The sequence below is a fragment of the Ranitomeya imitator genome, chromosome 3 (genome assembly GCF_032444005.1).
Source record: "Ranitomeya imitator isolate aRanImi1 chromosome 3, aRanImi1.pri, whole genome shotgun sequence".
Taxonomy (NCBI): Eukaryota; Metazoa; Chordata; class Amphibia; order Anura; family Dendrobatidae; genus Ranitomeya; species Ranitomeya imitator.
The window spans coordinates 479,494,638-479,516,616 of NC_091284.1; the positions used below are offsets into that span (position 1 = coordinate 479,494,638).

The window sequence follows — 21,979 nt, forward strand, 5'->3', positions numbered from 1 at the left end:
ATGTTGAGCCCCCAAAAAATTTAATTTTGTATGGACTTTTAAAGGATTATCAATGTATATATATAGCAGTGTAAACTTTCACAAATTTCCACACAAAAAATGAGAAATAAATCTGCCATTTCTGAACAATTTAAAATTAACTCTAAAGGTACCCATACATACTAGCTAACTCTCACTGAGTGATTGTTTCAGCCGGCAACTATCTCTCCCAACTACCCCTGACACAGTAATCACTGGCTCAAGCAAGTATTCCTGTGCTCTCTACAAGAGAGCCGCCTCCACTGCTTATTTCCAGAGAGAACAATATCATCAGTCGTTGGTAGTCCAACCAGCTGAATGCTTTTCTCCACTGACATAATCTCTCCCGAAAGATTTGGAAGACCCTCATACCTAATAGACTGTCATCCGATCCTATAGATATTCATGGGTTCAGCCAACTTTAGTTTAATGTTTATAAGGGCCTTAAAGGGAACCTGTTATGTTGGATAACACCTGCAAATATAGGGTTAATTTACAAATAAAGAAGCATTAGGTGCACGGCCAGCGTAGTGAAAGCACAGCACTAGGGTGAAAATTAACTTTATTCCTTCTGGGAATCGGCACTCAGTCAAAGTGTATGCTTACATCCATCACTTACAGTGCAGTGAGCAGTGACTGAAGCCATTCCGCCACGTCTGTATAACTGAAAGCCAATGAAAGCCAATGACTCCCAAGAAGAACAAATTTACTCTTGGGAGCTTCACTTTCAGTTTGTTGGCTGGACACCTTTCAAACAGGGCTGTGGAGTTGGTAAGCCAAACCACCGACTTCAATTGACTCTGACTCCACGACTCCAACCCCACAGCACGGCCTCACTACTGAGCATGTACATAAAGTGCAGCACAGATTCAACTCCACTAAAAGCCGAGATCCTTAGATCAGGAGCAGAACAGACATTTATAGGACATTTCATAACGTTCCCAAATTAGTGTAATATGAAAAAATTTACAGCACATCCTGCATTGTACTACTGTACCAATTTATTATATATTATCGGAGTCAGTCCATTTTATACAGACTCCAAGTCCAACAAAATGTACACCAACTTTGACTCCACGGCCCTGTTTTCAAATGCTGTCAATCTAGAGATTAAATCCATATCAGCAGGTAAATAGCGTTATCCGATGTGACAGTGTGCCTAGTTTTAAACTTACCGGGTTCCTTATACCAATACAAGTACTGACAAAATATAAAGCAACTGTCAAATCACTGCTTTTATGTTTCAACTTTAGCAATGAGACTTGGAGCCTGGGCCACTTTTTTTCCTGCAATAGTTTTAATATACAGGTGCTTCTCACAAAATTAGAATATCATCAAAAAGTTAATTTATTTTAGTTCTTCAATACGAAAAGTGAAACTCATATATTATATAGACATTACAAACAGAGTGATTTATTTCAAGTGTTTATTTCTGTTAATGTTGATGATTATGGCTTACTGACAATGAAAACCCCAAAATCATTATCTTAGTAAATTAGAATAATTAACAAAAAACACCTTCAAAGGCTTCCTAAGCGTTTAAAAAGGTTCCTTAGTTTGTTTCAGTAGGCTCCACAATCATAGGGAAGACTGCTGACTTGACATATGTAAGCCACAAAAGGTCATTGCTAAAGAAGCTGGCTGTTCACAGAGTGCTGTATCCTAGCATATTGATGGACAGCTGAGTGGAAGGAAAAAGTGTGGAAGAAAAAGAAAAGGCCATTCAAAAATTTGGGTGAGATTCACAAGGAGTGGACTGCTGCAGGAGTCATTGCTTCAAGAGCCACCACACACAGACGTATCCAGGATATGGTCTGCAAGTGTCGCATTCCTTGTGTCAAACTACTCATGACCAATAGACAACGTCAGAAGCGTCTTACCTGAGCCAAGGAGAAAAAGAACTGGACTGTTGCTCAGTGGTCCAAGGTGTTGTTTTCAGATGAAAGTAAATTTTGCATTTAATTTGGAAATCAAGGTCCCAGAGTCTGCAGGAAGAGTGGAGAGGCACACAATCCAAGCTGCTCGAGGTCTAGTGTGAAGTTTCCACAATCAGTGATGGTTTGGGGAGCCATGTCATCTGATGGTGTAGGTCCACTGTGTGTTATCAAGACCAAAGTCTGTGCAGCCATCTACCAGGAAACTTTAGAGCACTTCATGCTTCCCTCTGCCGACAAGCTTTTTTTAGATGGAAATTTAATTCTCCAGCAGGACTTGGCACCTGTCCACACTGCCAAAAGTACCAATACCTGGTTTAAAAACAACACTATCACTGTGCTTAATTGGCCAGCAAACTCACCTGACCTTAAACCAATAGAGTATCTATGGGGTATTGTCAAGAGGAAGATGAGAGACACCAGACCCAACAATGCAGACCAGCTAAAGACTGCTATCAAAGCAACCTGGGCGTCCATAACACCTCAGCAGTGCCACAGGCTGATCGCCTCCATGCCACGTCACATTAATGCAGTAATTAATGCAAAAGGAGCTTCGACCAAGTATTGAGTGCATTTACTGAACATACATTTCAGTAGGCCAACATTATGGATTTTAAAATCATTTTTCAAGCTGGTGTTATAAAGTATTATAATTTACTGAGATAATGAATTTAGGGTTTTCATTGGCTGTATTTCATAATCATCAACATTAACAGAAATAAACACTTGAAATAGATCACTCTGTTTGTAATGACTTTATGTAATATATGAGTTTCACTTTTTGTATTGATGAACTGAAATAAATTAACTGTTTGATGATATTCTAATTTTGTGAGAAGCACCTGTACAAGTCCTGATTAGGGAAAGCTGTCCGTGTCATAGATGCTTATGGGGACATGTCCTTTTTCCTCAGAAAATCACTATAGAAGATGGATTAGGCTTGGTCTGTACACTTTACTTTGTAAGTTTACATTTCCATTTTAACCATCACAATAAATCTGTGCCATTGCTTTATATTACACAAATAAAGGGAGGTATTGACAACACCATTCAGAATACAGATTTCAGCTTCTACGGTTCAGCAGACACAGAGGTCAATAATTGCCTATGCACACAACATGTTGCAGGTCCTTCTGACAGCCAGCGCAGAAACGGATTACAATTCTATTACAGTATACAAAGTATGACCACAAGATAATGCAAGACATCAGTGCAGCCAAGGCTGGATTGTAATTTACCCCTACAGCAATGTCAACTATCTATTTATTCAGCGTAAACACAAACAGACAAAGCAAATAAATCATCAGTGGCCTTGAAGACCTACAGACTGACAACAGTAATTATTTAGCTGTGGATCTGACAGGGTTAACTTGGATTGTTTTGAGACTATAATCCATTTACATGGTAAATATTCCAGTAAATGTTTGGTGAATACCATTTGTAAAACTAGTGCAAAGGAATAGGAAATGCAGGGTTTGCTGGTTGCCTGATAACATCCCTGCCTGACAAAATGCATGATAATAAATAGTAAAGTCACTCAAGGAAAATCAGTAATTGTTAGGGCTGGCGGAACGCACCAAATAATATAAAGAAAGAAATATGGTGCGTTCGCAGTCCGGGGTCCACCGTGCAGAGATGACAACTGCTGCTCGGTAATGGACTAGTGGCGGTATAATGTGAACACACACGGGTTAACTTCACCCGGTATGTATGAGGCGAACCCTGTTGCATCACAGGGCCGCAATACCGCAGAGTGAACACTAGTGTTTTGGTCACAGGACCCTGCCCCAAGGACACCGGGTTAGAGTCCCTCTAGACCCACTAGCGTTCGGTGCTGCAACTGCAGTGCCAGGGAAAAAATAAATAAAGATTTACCGCACAATGTGCATACAGCGCCGCTCTGGCGGATGCCACTAAGGCTACTTTCACACTTGCGTCGTTTGGAATCCGTCGTAATCCGTCGTTTGGGGGAAAAAACGGATCCTGCAAATGTGCCCGCAGGATGCATTTTTTTTCCATAGACTTGTATTGCCGACGGATTGCGACGGATGGCCATATGTCGCGTCCGTCGTGCACTTGATGCGTCATGTTTTGGCAGGCCGTCGGCACGAAAAAAAGTTATTTTCCTACCACACATGCGTGGCCGTAACTCCGCCCCCTCCTCCCCGGGATATAGAATGGGCAGCGGATGCGTTGAAAAACTGCATCCACTGCCCATATTGTGGCTAATTTTCACAACATTATGTCGGTACGTCCGACCGACGCATTGCGAAGGCCCCGTACCGACGCATGTGTGAAAGAAGCCTAACTATCCTAACTAGGGCCTGGAAAGTGCACTAGTTGCACAGGGTGCCACACTGGCAGATGCTGCTGGGATGACGCAGTATTATCGTGCCTTGTGCAGGATGGCACAGACTTGCACTAGTTAGCTCCAATCACCCAACCACATACAACACTAGGGAAGGGGATCATTAGGAGCTTTCACCAGATTGCATCCACACATCCACACATACTCAAATTTAGATTTATACTAGCACATTGCCGAGCGGCCATGCAAACCTTTGATAGCAGCGTCCTTCCTGAACCTTCCCAGTGGTCCAATCAGGGCCGTTTCAGGACCTGGGCATGTGACCCCCGACCTCTAATGGAGGTCATCCCATGGGCATGCTCAGTTGAGAAAAAGCAGGACTTAGTCCCAGGAACATCTGCTCGCCACTGACCACTGTTGGTTATAATAGCAGAACGAGGAACAACAGTGGTAACCAGACGCACAGCATTAGTCTGGGCAAGATGATGGGACCGATGTCTCTGCTGAGAAGGCTCCTCTACGGCTGGGGAAAAATGGGAGATCACAGAGGACATGGATCAAGATTCCCCCTATGCAGGGGTGGGAACTCGGCACCTAACAGTGATTAGTCTTCAAACTGAATGAATCTTTTCATGCATTTTTCTTTTCCATTGAGGGGCTGATCTGAAGATAAAATGTATTTTTCTCCTAAATGTCTATTTAATGTCACAATCTATTCTCTTTTCTAAAATACTTTAATTAAAAACTTCCTATACTTCCTCACTACTCCATCTGCATTATTTATTTATTTTTACTACTTCTTCATTGATGACGCTTCGTTTGAGAATTCCAGTGCATGCTGGGATAGTCAAACGAGTGTTCATTAGGGTCAGAGAATGAGGTCACTGCCACAGTCTCTGCCCCTTCCCTAAAATTAAGTGTCATCAATGACATCCATTTCAGAGGCTGGGTTAGTCCCTGTTCTACTGAGCAAGCTTTGGTTGTCAATTTTGACATATGCTCAGTAGATTCTTTTCACTGTGCAACATGCATAGTGACAATGCGCTCCCTGACTGGCTTTGATAAGTAACAAGTTAGCAAGAAAGTGCGCTGTCAGTGTGCATTGTAAGGCTACTTTCACACATCAGGTTTTTGCTGTCAAGCACACTCCGGCAAATTTTGAAAAAAACGGATCCGGCAAAAGTTGCCGCCGGATCGTTTTTTTTTCTCATAGACTTGTATTAGCGCCGGATTGTGACGGATGGCCTCACATTTCATCCGTTTTTTGCCGGATATGTCAAAAATTAGTTTTTTGGTGGCCGGAGAAAATGTACATAGGAACGTTTTTTCTGTCTGGCGAAAAAATGCACAGCGACGTTTCCAGCGAGAAACGGATGAAACGTGAGATGAATGATGAATCCAGCGACCGATTCCGGTATTTCATGCATTTCTCTCTGGCGTCCTGGATATGAAATTATTTTTTTCACTTGAGAGACACTAGTCTAATGTTGAAACATATTGTGGAAATAAAAACATGCTGGTGAGCACCTTCCTTTTACTTTCCTTGTAACCAAAAAAGTATCACCCGATGGACTTGTGCGCTCATGTTCTACACGTATTTAGAACCATATATACACCTGGCTATGTTCTTACAAGCCAATGTCACATACATTCTCTGCAAAAGAAGAGAACACAGAAAAAATAAATGATGGATCATACCTCAGGATTGCCAGTTACGTCTTGAACGTAGTTCAAGGTTACATTTTTTTAAGGAGGTCTTGTTGTTCTTAGTTTCCTGTCTTTGCATGCCAAACTATTCTCAACTGATGTATGGGCCAAACAATTTATGGACTGGACTTTTATCTCCTTATACGTGAAAACTTCAGTAATTTCTAGTAAAAGTTTTACATATAGAAGATCGAATGAACTTCTGTGTCGTTCAGAAAGGTCTCATTCCCTAATTCATAAACATGTTAGCTAAGAGAAAGCAAAGTGATACCGTGTTTTCCTGCAGTACAAACTCATCAAAATGTAAAACCAATAATGTATAAAATGAACATTAAACACAATGATCCAGCTGCTTCTTGCTGCAAATTTATAGCAAACAGGGTCAGGTGGGAGATAACAGATTCTGACTGATTCTGAAAGTTGAAGACAGAGAGCTTGTAACTTAAGGTTTAAAAGGCAGGTCATTTGTGAATTGGGAATCCAAAATTAACATGCACAGATGGACACTTAGAAAAACACGTATGGCTCCTGTCGCAAACATATTACCAGCTCTTATCTATTACCAGAAGTAGGCTTGATGCTATCGCATCGGGAGTGCGGTGAAATTAACATCTGTGTATGCTTACTGTGGAAAAGTTTGTGCTGCGTGAGATAATCAAAAATCGTAAGTAAGCATGCATGGGTACACCACGAAGTTATGGTTGTTACTGGGAATAGCGGTGATGTATGTCTGTCACTTGCGCAGGCACAGTTTGTGGCCGTAAGGCTGGTACTGCGGCTGCACAAGTAAAACATAGACATCACCGCTAGTCCCCATGCAGGCACAGTAACAGTAGCGTCATTACTGCGCATGCACGGGTAGAGCACGCAGTTGTGGTTGTTACTGCGCATGTGCAGGCATAGCGGTGACGTGAAGGTCACTTGCGCAGGCGCAAGTGACCGCGGTGCCTTGTGGGATTCGGGGACAGACCTAACTGGTGATTATATACGTAGATTTCATGGCACTATGTTAAAATATCGTGAAAATGCTATGTGCCATTTTGGAATATCATGGGGAAAGTCAGTCTACAAAACAGAACCTCACAATTTTTGAATAGTCGATAACAGTTTTTTTAATTCAATATCTGCTGTATTTTTTGGACTATAAGACACACTTTTTCTCAAAAAATTTTTGGGGAAAATGGGGGTGCGTCTTATAGTCGGAATAAACTTACAAATGCTGCGGCAGCAGTGCTCTGTGCCACGGTGGTGCTCTGTGTTGGGACAGCATCAGTGCTCTGTGTTGGGGTCGCAGCGGCGCTCTGTGATGGGGCGGCGGCACTCTGTGCTGCTGGGGGGCTCTGCCGGCATTTTGTCAAAGCTCAGAGGCCCCCGCAGCTTCATTTTTGCAATGCGGTGGCACCCAGGAAAATGGCCACTGGGGGCAGCGCATGCTCAGATTGAGGTCTCGGCGCCGCATTGCAGCAATGGAGCTTCGGGAGCCTCCAGGCTTTGACAAAATGCCGGCAGAACACCGCCGATACAGCACAGAGCGCCGTCACTGCAGCACAAGCACCGCTGCTGCCCCAGCAGCACAGAGCACCACTGCAGCCCCAGCACAGAGCACCACCACCGCAGCACAGAGTGCTGCCACCCCAGCACAGAGCACCGATGCAGCCCCAGTACAGAGCATCGCTACAGCAGCACAGAGTGCCACTACTGCAGCACAGAGCATAGCTGCCGCACCAGTCTAGGATGGGATATCCTGGAGGCCAGCGCACCAGCCTGGACCACCGAACAACCCCTGGGACAACTCCTTCTCCTGTGCCTATCCCCCCATCCCCCGGTAAGTTGAATTTGGACTGTAAGACGGACCCTTATTTGACACATTATTTTTTTTCCCTATTTTCCTTTTGAAAATTTGGGGTGCGTCTTATGGTAATCGTTCTGTGTTATCAATAACTGTGATTTGGATAATAGAAAAACTGTCAGCTCATCACTTCACTTCCCTCACCAAACAATATAACGCAGGATCTCTAGAAAGCCCACTGACTAAGGCTGGTTTCACATTTGCATCTGTGTGCCCTTCTTCAGCATTGATCCGAATGAGTCATGCGTACCTGTCTTTAACATGATGTATGCATGGACATGTGCTTGCATGCGTTTGCTTGCGGATGCATATGCATGCATCGTATCGAAGTGTGCGGCAGGGTCCGGCGAACACAACATGTTGCATTTTTAGAGGCATCAAATCTTCGCAGCCATACACATGTGGATGATTGCGGATGGAGTGCGTCCCATACTGTCTATGGGAACGCAAGCGTACGCAAGGACATGTGTAAGCTTGCGTTCAATGCGCATGCTTACAACAGACTGAAAAGATACATGAACTAGTTTGCCACACCCAAAACAAAGCTGTATATAACTATATAAATCAAAGAGGGTGTGGGCACTAGAAATCCAGTACTCTCTTGTCTTTGGAACTGATAGGAGCTGCTCTGAAGACTGATTTGTTGAAGACTCTGGATTTCACTCAGGATGTGAGTATATACAAGCTCTGAAAATGTTTGTCTTCTAGCGAACAGCAGAATTCCTCCCACAGTGGACAGGAGACTGATGAAGTGAGTACATTTGCTACTGATTGGTAAGTATTGACTGTCCGTATGACACATGGGGTAAAATCATGTATTATCTTTACAGAACAGTTCCAGTGCAGTAGAGCAGGAGCAGACTCAGGCCCAAGTTCAGGTGGCAAGACGGCCTGTATGTATTCTTGAGTGCTATTGTGGAATATTAATGTTTTTCTTTGATTTCTAGGTTGCACGTCGATCTTTACAAGAATATTAATGTTTTTCTTTGATTTCTAGGTTCCACATCGTGAAGTAACCATCGATAACGACCTACTCATCACCCTGGTGCAGAAGCGAGTTCCGTTGTTGGACACCCGGGATCAGCACTCGGACACTGTGATCATTCGGCAGCTATGGGATGAAGTGGCCAGAGCGGTGTTGGATGACTGGGACAGAGCCACGCCACAAGTCAAAAAGGATTTTTGTAATTATTTCAATGTGGTGTGATGCGGCAGTGAACCTGTGTTGCATTTTTTTACAATTTTTTTCCCACAGTGAACAAAGCAAGAATCCGTTGCCCTTCTGTGTATTGTATTGTTGAGGGAAGTTGGAACAGGGGTTTAGCTAGAGGTGCTTTATTATTCCAATGTCAGAAACAAAGTAGGCAGCAAATGTATCCCTCATTTGGGCAACTTCCACTGTAGTCCTCAGAAGGTGACTTTGGTAATCTGGCAATGTGAGCGCAACAGGTTCATTAAGTTTCCATGACACGCCCATTGGACGTGGCTTGTGTCTAGGAAATTCTGGAACAGCATCCGAACGCATGCGCATAAAAACCGCAAACGCATGTCAAAACGCATGCAAAAGCTGCGGTTTTTAGGCAGATGATGTGGATAAAAAACACAGTGTTTGCATGCATTTGCATGTGTTTTGTCATGCGTTTGCGCATGTAAATGATACGTAAAGCGCATATAAGCAAATGTGAACTTAGCCTAAGACCGGCTAACAGATCCATAAGGAGAAAAATCTGGAGATTCCAATTAAATATTTTCCTGTAATCAAAATTAGTTAAAATATCAACAAGGCAGGATTGTGAAACATAGCACCAAAGTTGTCAAAGCAAGTTTGCCAGAATTTTTTTTTTTGGGGCGTTTTCATACTAGTTTCTCTTAGCTCAGCCAAAATTGGCAGAACTGGGGTTGGGACAAGGGCCTGGCACCACAGCTCATCTAATTCATGATGATCTGTGGTATTCCTTCTGGTATGCCAGAAATCTTATTCCAGTGCTCCCCACTTGTCAGGCGCATCAGATTAATTAAAAGGTATGCATCTCTTGATGAATCATGAGTGTCTGACTCCACTACACCTCCTCATCAAGATCAGAATGAAAACCGACCATCTCGAAACGTGTCAACATTATGTTTTGGTATCCTGCCATGCTGATGTTTTAATTTCGAATATAGGAAATTATTTTATTGGAATCTCTAGCTTATTCTTCTTATGCATGTGATTTTGATCATATTAATAGAATCTCTTAGAACAAGCGCTCAAACATATTATTTCAGTCTTTAGTCTATATTTTCCTTTGTGTCAATGTTTTGAGGCAGAAGTTTTTATATTGTAAGAAAAATGAAGAAAAGATAACACGGCACCACTACTGTTTGAAAACCCAAAATCTCCACAGCTACTTGCCGCTGCTGTGCCGTATATGCCTGGTAAAAGGACACTCGGGTGCACTGTTTCAGTAATGTACAGTCATGGCCAAAAGTATTAACACCCCTGCAATTCTGTCAGATAATACTCAGTTTCTTCCTAAAAATGATTGCAATCACAAATTCTTTGGTATTATTATCTTCATTTAATTAATTTGTCTTAAATGAAAAAACACAAAAGAGAATGAAGCAAAAAGCAAAACATTGATCATTTCACACAAAACTCCAAAAATGGGCCAGACAAAAGTATTGGCACCCTCAGCCTAATACTTGGTTGCAAAACCTTTAGCCAAAATAACTGCGACCAACCTCTTCCGGTAACCATCAATGAGTTTCTTACAATGTTCTGCTGGAATTTTAGACCATTCTTCTTTGGGAAACTGCTCCAGGTCCCTGATATTTGAAGGGTGCCTTCTCCAAACTGCCATTTTTAGATCTCTCCACAGGTGTTCTATGGGATTCAGGTCTGGACTCATTGCTGGCCACCTTAGTAGTCTCCAGTGCTTTCTCTCAAACCATTTTCGAGTGCTTTTTGAAGTGTGTTTTGGGTCATTGTCCTGCTGGAAGACCCATGACCTCTGAGGGAGACCCAGCTTTCTCACACTGGGCCCTACATTATGCTGCAAAATTTGTTGGTATTCTTCAGACTTCATAATGCCATGCACACGGTCAAGCAGTCCAGTGCCAGAGGCAGCAAAGCAACCCCAAAACATCAGGGAACCTCCGCCATGTTTGACTGTAGGGACCGTGTTCTTTTCTTTGAATGCCTCTTTTTTTCTCCTCTAAACTCTGTGTTGATGCCTTTGCCCAAAAAGCTCTACTTTTGTCTCATCTGACCAGAGAACATTCTTCCAAAACGTTTTAGGCTTTTTCAGGTAACTTTTGGCAAACTCCAGCCAGGCTTTTTTATGTCTCGGGGTAAGAAGTGGGGTCTTCCTGGGTCTCCTACCATAGAGTCCCTTTTCATTCAGACGCCGAAGGATAGTACGGGTTGACACTGTTGTGCCCTCAGACAGAAGGGCTGCTTGAACTTGTTTGGATGTTAGTCTAGGTTCTTTATCCAACATCCGCACAATCTTGCGTTGAAATCTCTTGTCAATTTTTCTTTTCCGTCCACATCTAGGGAGGTTAGCCACAGTGCCATGGGCTTTAAACTTCTTGATGACACTGCGCACGGTAGACACAGGAACATTCAGGTCTTTGGAGATGGACTTGTAGCCTTGAGATTGCTCATGCTTCCTGACAATTTGGTTTCTCAAGTCCTCAGACAGTTCTTTGGTCTTCTTTCTTTTCTCCATGCTCAATGTGGTACACACAAGGACACAGGACAGAGGTTGAGTCAACTTTAATCTATGTCAACTGGCTGCAAGTGTGATTTAGTTATTGACAACACCTGTTAGGTGCCACAGGTAAGTTACAGGTGCAGTTAATTACACAAATTAGGGAAGCATCACATGATTTTTCGAACGGTGCCAATACTTTTGTCCACCCCTTTTTTTATGTTTGGTGTGGAATTATATCCAATTTGGCTTTAGGACAATTCTTTGTGTGTTTTTTTTCATTTAAGACAAATTAAATGAAGATAATAATAACAAAGAATTTGTGTTTGCTATCATTTTCAGGAGTATTATCTGACAGAATTGCAGGGGTGTTAATACTTTTGGCCATGACTGTATAAGTCCAAAATGAAGAAAAAACAGAAGTGCACTCACCGTTCCTGAAAAACACCAATCCTTTATTTAGAACATGTGCAGGTGACAACAGGGAGAACGTGGACAGAAAGGACGACGGCCGTTTCACGCTGCCGCACTTCTACGGGTCCTGATGTCATGACAGGAGTGGAACAAATAGAGGAAAAGTATAACAGAAACATATGCACCACTTCTGTATTTATCACCCACTCCTGGTTTTGGCTTACAAATACTGATGTAAAATACTGACCAAATACTGCTAGTGTGAGAAGGATGATTCAGAAATGTATACACCATAAAGTATTTCATATACCGTAGAGTGCCCAGCTTCAGCAGTTAATCACATCCCTGCACATCCATAGCATGTGCTCTTGTCACCAAGCATGGCTGCCACCACCCAAGACCAGAAAGATCCGACCCGATATACTGGGTTCCCTGTGCTCTGCGTTTCACATTAGTGTCACAAAACATTATGCCACAGCACAATCTATATTGCTCATAACTAACAGATTTTACAAATTTCCTTGAAACAGGATATAAAAATGTAAAACTACCTGCATCTAGAGATTTATATAAATCACCATGTCTTCAACACGACAACATCTTATTTGTATGAGAAGGATTTTCTATTCCTTTAGATCCTATGTTTATTCTCACCCTGCACTTAACTCTCCATTTGTGCTCTATAGATAAACCATCTACGTCAGGATATGTTCCATCTGCACAGAAACACTTATGCACAAGTCAAGAACAAATCAATGGTAAGAGTGTGGCATGGAAAAAAATTTAATAAAAATAAAGAATTAGTTATCCAAGGAGGATGAACTGATATTAAACTATTAAATCACCCAAGGCTGAAAACACTTGCTATAGACAGGCTTTCTTTTTTTTCATTACAGCATATAGACTCACAGCTCTAACTACACAACATTCGCCTATAAGCAATTTCATTCCAATAATTTGCTCACATTTGCGTTGTGCGCCGCAGCGTTGTCCCCGCAACGCACAACGCAAACAAAAACGCAGCAAAACGCATGCACAACGCTGCGTTTTGCGCCGCATGCGTTCAACGCATGCACAACGCTGCGTTTTTCGGAAACGCAGTTGCGTTTTGACCAAAAAATGCAGCGTTTTTCGACGCATGCGCTTTTTGTGCAGTGAGTTATTCTTGTGAAAGACAATGCCAAACCCCTTTTTTTTTATATATATAGTTTTTTTTAGTGTCTAGACAAAGTCTAGACAATGTTTTGCATTTTTTATTGGAAAACGCATGCGTTGTACAACGCACCACGACACAAGTACTTGCGTCGTCTGCGTTGTCAATACAAGTCAATGGGGAAAAAGGCGCATCGACGACGCAAACACGACGCATGCGTTTTTTAAAAGGTCGGCACCGCCCGAAAAATGCAACATGTTGCGTTTGCCGCGCCCTGACAGGTGCGCCCTAACGCCGCATGCAGTGTACAACGCACCAAAACGCATTACAACGCATGTACATGCGGCCCCATGCGGCGCCAATGTTAAAGATAGGGCCGCACGACGCATGCGTTTTGTTGCGGCGGCGACGCTGCGGCGCACACCGCAAATGTGAACGTAGCCTAAGTTGGAATATTGTACAAAACATGGAATGATTTTATTCCCTTAAAACCTCATGCACCCGGCAGGGCCTGTATGGCAATGATGGCATTTTAGTTTTGTAAAGAGACTTATGTATGGAACTAATCTCTCCCAATTCTACGCAAGTCTGTGAAAAAAAGAACTGTGCATTATTCTGGTTGAAATTGGAGGCACTTAGAGTAACAGTAGAGAAAAGATCTAATACATATCTATACTAGCCCTGTTAGAGGTCTGTAAAAAATGGGGTTGTGTTACTGTTCCTACACCCAAAAGGCACTTACTTTCTCAGTCTTCCTCTCTTCTGTCTTGCAGCTGGAGTTTGTTGGGCTGGCAGTTGGCATACAGTTGACTGGGCCATTACAAGCTTCAGCACTAATGCTGGTTGCAGTAACATTTGGCGGCGTGATGGCTGCTGCTGCTGAAGTAAACGGGATAACTGGCCGAGTACAGTGTACTGCAATAGTAGTCTGTATGGAGGACTGCTGCTGGGGTATGTGTTGTGGAGAAACCGTTGTCTGTGACCTGTGTGGGCTAGCAGGGAGCCGACATGGTGAATTGTGAGTCCTTATAGGGGATACGGTAGCTGTGGGACGTTCTTGAGGTTGTGCCAAAGGATGTGCTATAAGGGATGGAAAAATACAATTAATATATACACATATACTCGCAAACATGTAAAGGGGAGCACATAAGAGTCATGGGGCCCCATAGCAGAAGTAATATATGGTCCCTCCCGCAAAAAACCCTTAATATTCGGCAGTCACAGAAAAACATATTTCACAACCTTGCTGCTCTTGCAAAGTAATTTTCCTCATATTCAAGCCCCACGAATTCCCTTTCATTTCCAGCATAAAGAGTAATGCCAACTATAGTGTTCACCCAAAACACAGTATGATACCCCCCACAGTGAATTATTCCACAGTACCCTCCACACACGGTATGATGACCCTACTGTACACCCCTCCCCCTCAGCCCAACATTGTATGATGTTCCAACTGTGATCGCTATACAGCCCTCCAAATGGTATAATGGGCCTCCGTATATTATAATGGACCCCACACACCTCCACACAGTATGATGGCCACTATATAACCATGGAAACATTATAATGGCCCCCACTAGCCCTTCAAACAGATACTGATCCCCATACAGCCCTCTACACAGTATTATGGACCTCACAAAATCTTCATACTGTATAATTGCTTACATACAGTACAGTATAATGGCCCACACATAGCCCTCCAAACAATATAATAGCCCCACACAGCCCTCCAAACAGTATAATGTTCCCTATATAGCCCTTCAAACAGTATAATGGCCCCCGACAGCCCTGCAAACAGTATAATGGCCCTCCTCATATAGTTCTACAAGCGGTATAATGGCCCCAATACATACTTGCAAACAGTATAACGGGCCCTGTATAGTCCTGCAAACAGTATAATGCCAGCCACATAGCCATAAATATAGTATAAGGCCACCACATAGCCCTCAATATAGCAAAATGGCGCCCACATAGCCCTCTAAATAGTATAATGGCCACCACATAGCCCTCTGAAGAATATAAGGGATACAATTGCATGTCAATTGACTGTATCCTATCTGGTTCAAGATTATAGGCCTTCTTCAAAATGTGAAGCTGATAAAGGACCTTAGCAGGTGATCCAGCTTCAACAGCTCCAAGTGAAAAACCTCACACCCCTGGCAGCCTAGCTGGTACCAAGGCCTTAGGCTACTTTCACACTAGCGTTAACTGCAATCCGCCGCAATGCGTCGTTTTGCAGAAAAAACACATACTGTAAAAGTGCTTGCAGGATGCGTTTTTTTCCCTATAGACTTGTATTGACGACGCATTGCGACGGATTGCCACACGTCGCATCCGTCGTGCGACGGATGCGTCGTGCTTCTGCGGACCGTCGGGAGCAAAAAAACGCTACATGTAACATTTTTTGCTCCAGACGGACCGCTTTTTCCGACCGCGCATGCGCGGCCGGAACTCCGCCCCCACCTCCCCGCACCTTACAATGGGGCAGCGGATGCGCCGGAGAAATGCATCCGCTGCCTCCATTGTGCAATGCGTTAAACGCTAGCGTCGGAATCTCTCCCCGACGCATTGCGACGGGGAGATTCCGACGCTAGTGTGAAAGTAGCCTTACTGGAAGGATGAAGCCCTGCTGGGAGCCCAAGCTGCTTAACTGCTTGAAAGAATTCCCGCAAACTAATTTCAAAAAGAGTCATGGAGTTATAGTACGTCCTAGCTGTACACCGGTTACATTTTTGAGATCTCGGTAATGGGCGGAATGCCTGTCTGGGTCTCCATCCATTCTAGCACTTCAGGGTGGTGATCTATATAGAGCGGCTAGTAGAAGCCAGGTAGCAAAGCCGTGAGAGAAAAATATCTTTTGTGTACATAAAAAAAATCTTAGATCTTTGAGTTCAGGTAATGAAAAATGGGAGCAAAAACAAAAGTGTTGAGTTCATATTTTTGTTCAGTGTATACATTATATGTATATAATACAGCTCTGGCAAAAATCAAGAGACCACTGCAAAATTGTCAGTTTGTCTGATTTTTCTCTTTATAGGTATATTTTTGAGTGAAATGTAAATTGTTCTTTTATTCTATAAACTTCTGACAACGTCTCTAAATTTCCAAGCAACACATTTTGCATTTTTTTTTGTTTTAAAGGAAAATGGTCAAAATATAAAAAACAACAGTGCTTTTAGACCTCAAATAATGCAAAGATAACAAGTTCATAATCATTTAGAAACAACGATACTTTCACACTGCTTCTGGCACAAAAATGTAAGCAGTTCTTCTTTGTTTTATGGCTTGTGACTATCCATCATCCTAGCAAGTAATGGTAAACTGACCGAACAGCGAACTAGTCAGAACTGGTGCATAACCAAAAACAACTAACATAACAAATAGATGAATGGCTGCACTCAGTTGTGCTAAAGCAAGGGAATGTGTGATACATGAAATGTGAATTCACATTTCATGTATCACACACTCCCTTGCTTTAGTACAATTGAGTGCAGCCAATCATCTATTTGCTATCCATCATCCTATTCAGTACATTCCAGAGGTTTTCAATGGGGTGTTCAGGTCTGGAGATTGGGCTGCCCATGACAGGGTTTTGACGTGGTGGTCTCTTAATTTTTGCCAGAGCTGTATATATGTGTGTATATATATATATATATATATATATATATATATATATACACGGTATATATATTAGTTTCCAATGTCTTTGCTTTAAGCACGAGTAGACTGATCTGCACCAAATTCAGCACATAAATCTTACTCTTCTTTAAAGTTTTAGACCTGGTTACTGTTCTCTCGGGCCTACCGTTTGAGATATTCAACAAATAAACTGAAAACAAGAGCAAATATTTAAGCCTGGACCAATCTGCCCCCTATTGGTAAATCAGGACTCTTAGACTTGCCATTCACAAGATATTCACCAAAAAATTGCAACATAAACACAAACATTAACCTATGGACAAATGACTACCAATACGGCCCAAATGTGCCAAATAAGTATACCAAGAACTTTGGAAAGATTTACACCAGATTTTAGCTCTTTAAGTTCTATTGTTATTGATTATTTGCCAAAAAAACATAATAGAATAGTGTTTTAAAGATATTCTCAAAAACAGAACACGGAAGCAAACACTAATTTACAGACAAACAATTAAACGAATTTGCCACATTGGTAAATCAAGCACTTTGGAAGTTTTTACACTAGGTTTCACCTTTGTAGGTCTTATATGTTGGCTTCATTTCAATAGCAATTGTAGTATTTGACCACACATAAACAGCAAACAGATAAACCAAATAAACCCATGCGAAGTCACATCGTTTTATTTATAAAAATGTATTCTTTTGTCTGCTGTCTGATGTCTAATCGTTATGCACGGCCAAACAACTGCAGCAATCAGCACGAAATTTGGTACATAAGTAAATCAGGCACTTCTGAAGGTTTTAGACTCATCCCAACTTATTTTGAATTCTGGTTGTAAATGTTTATTTGTAATACTAACTTTGTGTAATCAATACTGTGGTTCCTGTATGGTCAGCGGGCTAATGAAGGCTGATAAGCCCTAGCATATTTTTACTATTGATAAGGACATACTGGGATTTGTAAGTCCATGCAATATATGTAAATGGGGGTGAACTGACATTGCAGTCATAGAGTTATGATGGTGCTGTAATTATGTCCTGATGAGCATTCAGGTGATATATTTATATAACAAAGGTTGTTCTGGTGCTGTATTCATGTACTGATGGTAGTTCTGTTGATGTTCTCATGCACTGATGGTAGGTTTGGTAACATTATCATGTACTGATATTGATGTACTTACAGCAAGTGAAGTATGTATTGAACATGTCACCAATTTCATAAGTAAATATATTTCTAAAGGTGCTATTAGCATGAATTTCTCAAGAAATGTTGGTAACAACTAGTGACGAGTGAGTATACTCGTTGCTCGGGTTTTCCCGAGCATGCTCGGGTGTCCTCTGAATATTTTCACATGCTCGGAGATTTAGTTTCTGTCGATGCAGCTGTATGATTTGAGGTTGCTGGACAGCCTGAATACATGTGAGAAAAGCCTGTTTGTTAGGGAATCTCCACATGTATTCATCAGATGAACAAGCTGATATTATTTTTCACTGGCTGGATTGCATTCTAATTATTAATAGATTTCAGCTGGTACCCTTACTCTCCATGGCTTTTTAGACCTCTCTTTCTTCTTGTGTTCAATACTTTTTCTCTGTGTCATTTGTCATTATTACACATAACTTATTTTATGGACATCTATGGCTTGACTTCTTTGCTTATGTGGATTTGATTGGTTGTTACTGACATCTAGTGAGAATTTCATGTCAATAGCAGCTTTAGATATATATTTAACTGTTGACATGTTTAATCCTTATTTCACCCCCTTTATGTATTTATGGTGGTTCGGGTGCTGTAATCATGTACTGATGATGGCTCTGGTGATGTAGTCATTTACTGATGGTAGATCCAGTGATGCATTCATGAACTAATGGGGTTGTGTTCATGAACTTATGGTGGTTCTGTTGCTGTACTGAAGTATTGGTGGTAGTTCTGGCTATGTACTCATTAAATGACGATGATTCTTGTGATGTACTCATGTACTGATAGTGGTTATGGGGGTGTACCATGTAATGATGGTGGTTCAGGTGATTTAATAATATTAAGAGCCTCTGCAAAGCTGGGAATCAAATGTTGAAAACATTATAATGATCAATGTTTGTTATCAGCTCTCAAAATCAGATAGCAATTACAGGTATAGTGATTCAGCAGACAAAATCACACATTACAGGCTTAGGTAAGAATTATAAGTGTGCTTGAGCCTCAATATGAAAGTTTTTTTCACAAGCTAAATTTGTCCCATGATGTATGCAAATGACATCAGAGTGATCACTAATGGGGTCTGTTTGGTATGTATTAGAGTATTCTTCAAATGCTGGACACCTTAAATGAAACCAAACAGACCTCGTTATAGCTCAGCAATATTTGCTTCCATAACTATCTTTGGGCTTGCCATATAAAATATAGGATGTCAGGTATGAATATTGCTATGTATCCCTGGTATTGTGCAAAGTGACTGGAAACAGTCAGAAACCACTGGAGACTAGACGGAGGTTGACATGAATTGGGGATGGGTGGACCGAGAACTCCTGCAGCTTTTGTTTGTATTGGGGTGTAGATTTTAAACAAGAGAGTTGTTGCTTTAAGAGGAAGTTTAGATGTTTGTGCCTGTTGTATTACTGAGGAGGGTGGGGCTTATATAGGGGAGGCCACTCTGGCTCTCCCTCTTTCTCTCACAGGATGGACAGGAGGAAACATTACCCGCCCTCCTGCCCTGTTTATAATCTCTGTCCTTAAACTTTTTAATTATTGCTTGTATAATGATAAATACTTTATTGTATTTTTGAATTTGTCATTTTATATCTTGTACCAGGTTCAATTGTATATCGGCTATAAAGAGTTATTATTTGCGGTAACCTTCTAAGCCCAAGGGAAGGGCAATCCTTCAGCCATGGTTCCCTGGAGGTTTCCTCCACAGGGGTTTTTCCTCTCCTGAGCGCTGTAGGATGACTCTTTGTGAGTCGGGGGTTTGCCAAGTTTAGTCCCATTAATGCTTTTGCAGGGACTTCTAGTTTTTAAGTTTACAAAAATGATTTAATTATTTTAAAAAAAAAGTGTCAAATGAGACTTGGAATTTATAACCCGTCACGGCTTTGCGGTTTAGGAGTCAGGTGTAAGTTGCAGACAAGTTAAGGTGGACTCATTTTAACTAATAGAGGATGTAAAACCTCATGGTGGTCAGCAGGCTCGGCTTTGGTGGCCAGCCTCAAGGACGTTGTAACGGTAACATCAATCAGGGGCGGGCACAGTGGTTAAGCACAGGAGTGAGGATAATAGGGTCATTGGTGCCCTGAAAGTTTACTGGCTCTGCTTGAATGGCAAGCCAGTGCGTGCCGCCCCTTTATGGCTGTCTGTCCTGGTGCTGTATGTCAGACAGCTGGGGATATCGCAGTACTTGTGAATCCCAATGTACTAGCACTCCACCTGACTCCTACTGTGATTATTTAATCCTGTGATTTGAATAAAAGCTGTGGCCATTTTGACAACCAAAATAATGTGTTTTGTGTATTTATTTTAGTACCGAGGTTTACAGTAGTTATTTTGGTTTTAAGAAGGAGTGGGGTCCATCCCATATCCAAAAGTCAAGTGGACAATGAGTAATTCCTATATTTAACTGTGAAATTGCCAGCCCAAAATTGAAAGCCCTGTTGTGCCACACGTCTAAAGGACATTCCTCTTTTACTTTGGCATTATTGGGTGAAAAAGATAAGAAACCTAGTGTAATTAGTCGTCAAAGCGCATTAATTGACTCACCTGGGGAAGAGGGGTGCATTAGGGGACCTGATTCCTTACTCTACAACCCATTCCTTTTGCTGGGCTGGAGAAATTGGCCTTATTTGCATAGGGCATCAAAATACCTTGTCCCAGCCCTGACAGTTACTTTAGAAAAGGGGAAGGAAAGCAACTAATTGCACTTTACAAAGAGGATGGCAACAAATGAAGAATGGCCAAAAATGAAGATTTGATGACAATAGTGATAATGACACGTTGCCTTAACAATACCTTTCTTATATTGTGTCTGAGCATTCTTATGACTTGTCTATTGGTGACATGTTTGCCATGACAATTTGTTTTTTGATCCAACTATTTCTTGTCCTCTTATGCTACATGACTATTTTATTATTTCAGATCTCCAAAGTAGGATTCTGATTCCACCTTACTCATCACTGATGCTTAGGTGCAACCTCTTCAGATTTGTCCATTTAGAGCTGGAGTAGAGATGTGGAATCTGTTTGGATCTTTCTATTTATCGCCTACATAGAGTAAATTATAGCATATGACAATTAAAGAACATTATTCTCAGTTGAATGAACTCAGGATCAGTCTACAATTAGACGCCAAAGACATACCGCATCATAAGATCCTGTTATAGGATTCCGGTAATAACGAAACGCTACATCTGTGTGCATACAGTTAAAATGTAGATGCGCCAATGTGATCTTCAAGACTCACAAAAAAAAAGTGCTGAGGGGCTACCTTTTAATTATTGTTAAGCTTTAGGGTACAGACAAAACAAATTGATCAGATTTACATGAACAAAAGATCTGCTCTTCTCACCCATTCTGCATTTTACAATAACATTCAATATATTTTACAAACTGTGCAATCAAACATTACAAGCATTTCATTTTGTTCCTATTACTTACCCATCGGCACACAGGTGCGCGTGTGGTTAATAGCTTGCTGGTTGGAGATCTTGGATGAATTGTTTGGCGAGGATGTTGGAGATTGGTGAGCATGTATCTGAGGTACAGTAATAGGGAGAACAGGTCTGACAACATTGGTACAATTTGTCATCCCACCAGGAGACGCATGTGTAGCTAGTGGAGAACTTCTGCTTGTTAGAGGAACTCCCATGGTGCAGTTTCGTGACTGGGCAAGTCCAGCAGGCATCCTAAAGCAATAAAACAAAACAAGCAACATGACATAAAATTCTGTAGCCCTATGCTTCACGTAATAAAACATTACATTCACTCCAGATTTTTTTTTACAGAAAGACTTTAACTTTTTTGGTTATTTTGGTAGCTTTTATTGTTCTAATACATGTTAGTGAACAGTAAAATGGTTAATTGTTTTATTGTGGCATTATGCAATCATACTATTGGTGTTAACATAACTCTACTAATATACACAGATAAGTTGCATATGCTCTGTTTTATTACACATTTTTGACATACAGGTGGTCAGATAAATTAGTGAGATAGATGAGCACATAAAGATAACATTGAGGAGTGAAGAAAGAGAAATTGTATGGGACTTTAATATTT

General features: G+C 41.6%; 1 protein-coding gene across 2 annotated transcripts in view; it reads right to left on the bottom strand.

Annotated features, from left to right (window-relative positions):
• Positions 1–21,979, bottom strand: part of SH3RF3 (SH3 domain containing ring finger 3) — a 778,505-nt gene that overhangs the window by 32,539 nt on the left and 723,987 nt on the right. For both annotated transcript variants that reach the window (XM_069757545.1, XM_069757544.1), the window contains 2 exons: positions 21,359–21,606; positions 13,818–14,155 (listed from right to left, as the gene is read on the bottom strand). In XM_069757545.1, coding sequence (XP_069613646.1) covers positions 13,818–14,155; positions 21,359–21,606 — 586 coding nt within the window. The remainder of the gene's footprint in view (positions 1–13,817; positions 14,156–21,358; positions 21,607–21,979) is intronic.